Here is a 1,971-nt window from a genome sequence, read left to right on the forward strand (position 1 = left end):
CCGCCCGCTTCTCCGCTCGCCTGGGCACCCCGGCTTCCGCAAGTGGCGGCATCTCACCCCCCAAAAAAGGAGGGAAAGAAATGAAAATACTAATAAATAAGCCAAACGGGGCTGACTCCCTTCCCTGCCTCTCTTCTCTTTCCAGGAGGGTCTATTATTTCTTTCCCTGCCCCCCCAGCCTGCTGCCTCCGCCCCCGGGCCAACCAAAAATGAAATAAAATGAAATGAAATCGAAAGGAAAGAGAGAAAGAGGGACCCGGAGAGGGAGCGGGAGCCTGTCTTCCTCTCCCGATCTCTCCCGGGAAAGTTCAGGAGGTAACTCACCTTTGTGCATGCCAGTGAACCTGTCCTTCAGCACCGTCAGTTCATAGATCTTCCCGAACTCCTCGAATAGCGGTTTGAGGTCTTTCTCGTCCAGGTTACGGGGGATCTGCCCAATAAAGAGCTTAATGGCATCGTGGTCCTTCATTGGGATGGTGGATGGGTTTCCGGGACTATGGTTTAATCCGTTCATATGCCCGTTGGTGCTGGGGTTGCTGTGATTGCTACTCAGGCTGGTATTGTCTGGTTGTCCGTTTGCTAACGTGGCCATCTTTATATACATAGAGAAAATCTTCTTTCCTTTTTTTCCCCCTCTTCTTTTCTCTCTCCCTCCCTCTCTCTCCCTCTCTCTCTCTCCCTCTCTCTCGCTCTCTCGCTCCCTCTCCCTCTTTCACACACACACACACACACTCACACACACACACACTCCTCCCTCTCCGTCTCTCTCTCTCTCTCTCTGGGTCTGATCTGATTTTTTTTTTACATTGGAGATCTGTGTCCTTTCCGTTTAAACAGGCTGGATCGGTTCAAATTCCCAGCCAGACTAGGGGGTGGGGTGTGAGTGTGTGGATGTGTGTGTGTGCGGGGAAGGGAGGCTGGGGGTGGGGGATTGCTTTTGCCTCTACTCTGGCTAAACCCCCTCCTCCCATCCAACCACCCCCCTGTCTGTCTGCCCGGGAGAAGCTTAATGGTATCTTCCAACACAGCCCCTGGCTATAAATAGCACTAGGCGCATGGCTCTTTGAGAGACAGTCAATTTCTATTGTGCCAAGTGAGCAAAGGGGAACGGTTGCGTTTTTAGGACCAATGATGATGATTTTTTTTTCCTTTTCCTTTGCAAGCCCTCCGATCAATCGCTGTCGTTATAATTTTAGTGATCATCGGGAAATCTGCCTTTTTATTTGAGAGGGGAAAAAAAAACCAAACCCAAGGTGTTCTGACTTCTTCCTATTACGATGATGTCTCTTATTTATTATTTACTCTTACTATGATTTCGCAATTGAAAATAAAAGCAGTTCAGATACGGACGAATCCTCGGGCTCAGAGGTTGCTTTTGGTGTTGTTGTTGTGGTTGTGTTGTTACAAGCTCTCTTTACTATATGTGTTCTTGTTGCATCTAAAAAAAAATGCATGCTCTTTAAGCTTTTTTTTTTTTTTTAATTGTGCTGATGATGATGACATCAAGCTAGGAAAGGCACAAACTGTATTACTGTAGCTCTTTGGAGGGAGACGAAAAATATCAAGATGACTATTGTTAATTTTCGTGCTGCCGATATTTATTTTATGTACAATCAGTGCGGGCGTTATCTCCTATACTAGCTGCGTGTGGTGTGTGTGCGTGTGTGTGTATTGGAAAGGGATTGATTAGAAAAGATTTTCTTGCCCGACTTTCAAGCCATCAGGATATTCTGTCTCTCTGATGGAAACATAAATCGTATTTTGTAGTCATCAGGGATCGGGAGTTGCTTGTCCGAACAATGCTCTCTAGACAAAGTGTACGGTATGGTGGAAATGAAATCAGCTCTCCTTTCACAGCATCTGGGGGTGGGGAGGGCAGGGAGGCTCGGATTAAGGACACAACTCCCCCTTGTCCCCCAAATAATAATAACAGTAATCCGGACAGTAACAAAACAGGGCTCTGCGTGTGCT

The 1,971-nt window shown here is 47.1% G+C and overlaps 1 protein-coding gene across 1 annotated transcript in view; it reads right to left on the bottom strand.

The window, feature by feature from the left end:
* LOC104285632 (CUGBP Elav-like family member 4) overlaps positions 1–756 on the bottom strand; it is a 92,130-nt gene extending 91,374 nt beyond the window's left edge. The window contains exon 1 of the mRNA XM_009884100.1: positions 325–756. Coding sequence (XP_009882402.1) covers positions 325–604 — 280 coding nt within the window. The 5' untranslated portion in view covers positions 605–756. The remainder of the gene's footprint in view (positions 1–324) is intronic.
* Between the last annotated feature and the right edge of the window lie 1,215 nt (positions 757–1,971).

This window comes from Charadrius vociferus, unplaced genomic scaffold (genome assembly GCF_000708025.1).
Source record: "Charadrius vociferus isolate BGI_N301 unplaced genomic scaffold, ASM70802v2 scaffold24, whole genome shotgun sequence".
NCBI lineage: Eukaryota > Metazoa > Chordata > Aves > Charadriiformes > Charadriidae > Charadrius > Charadrius vociferus.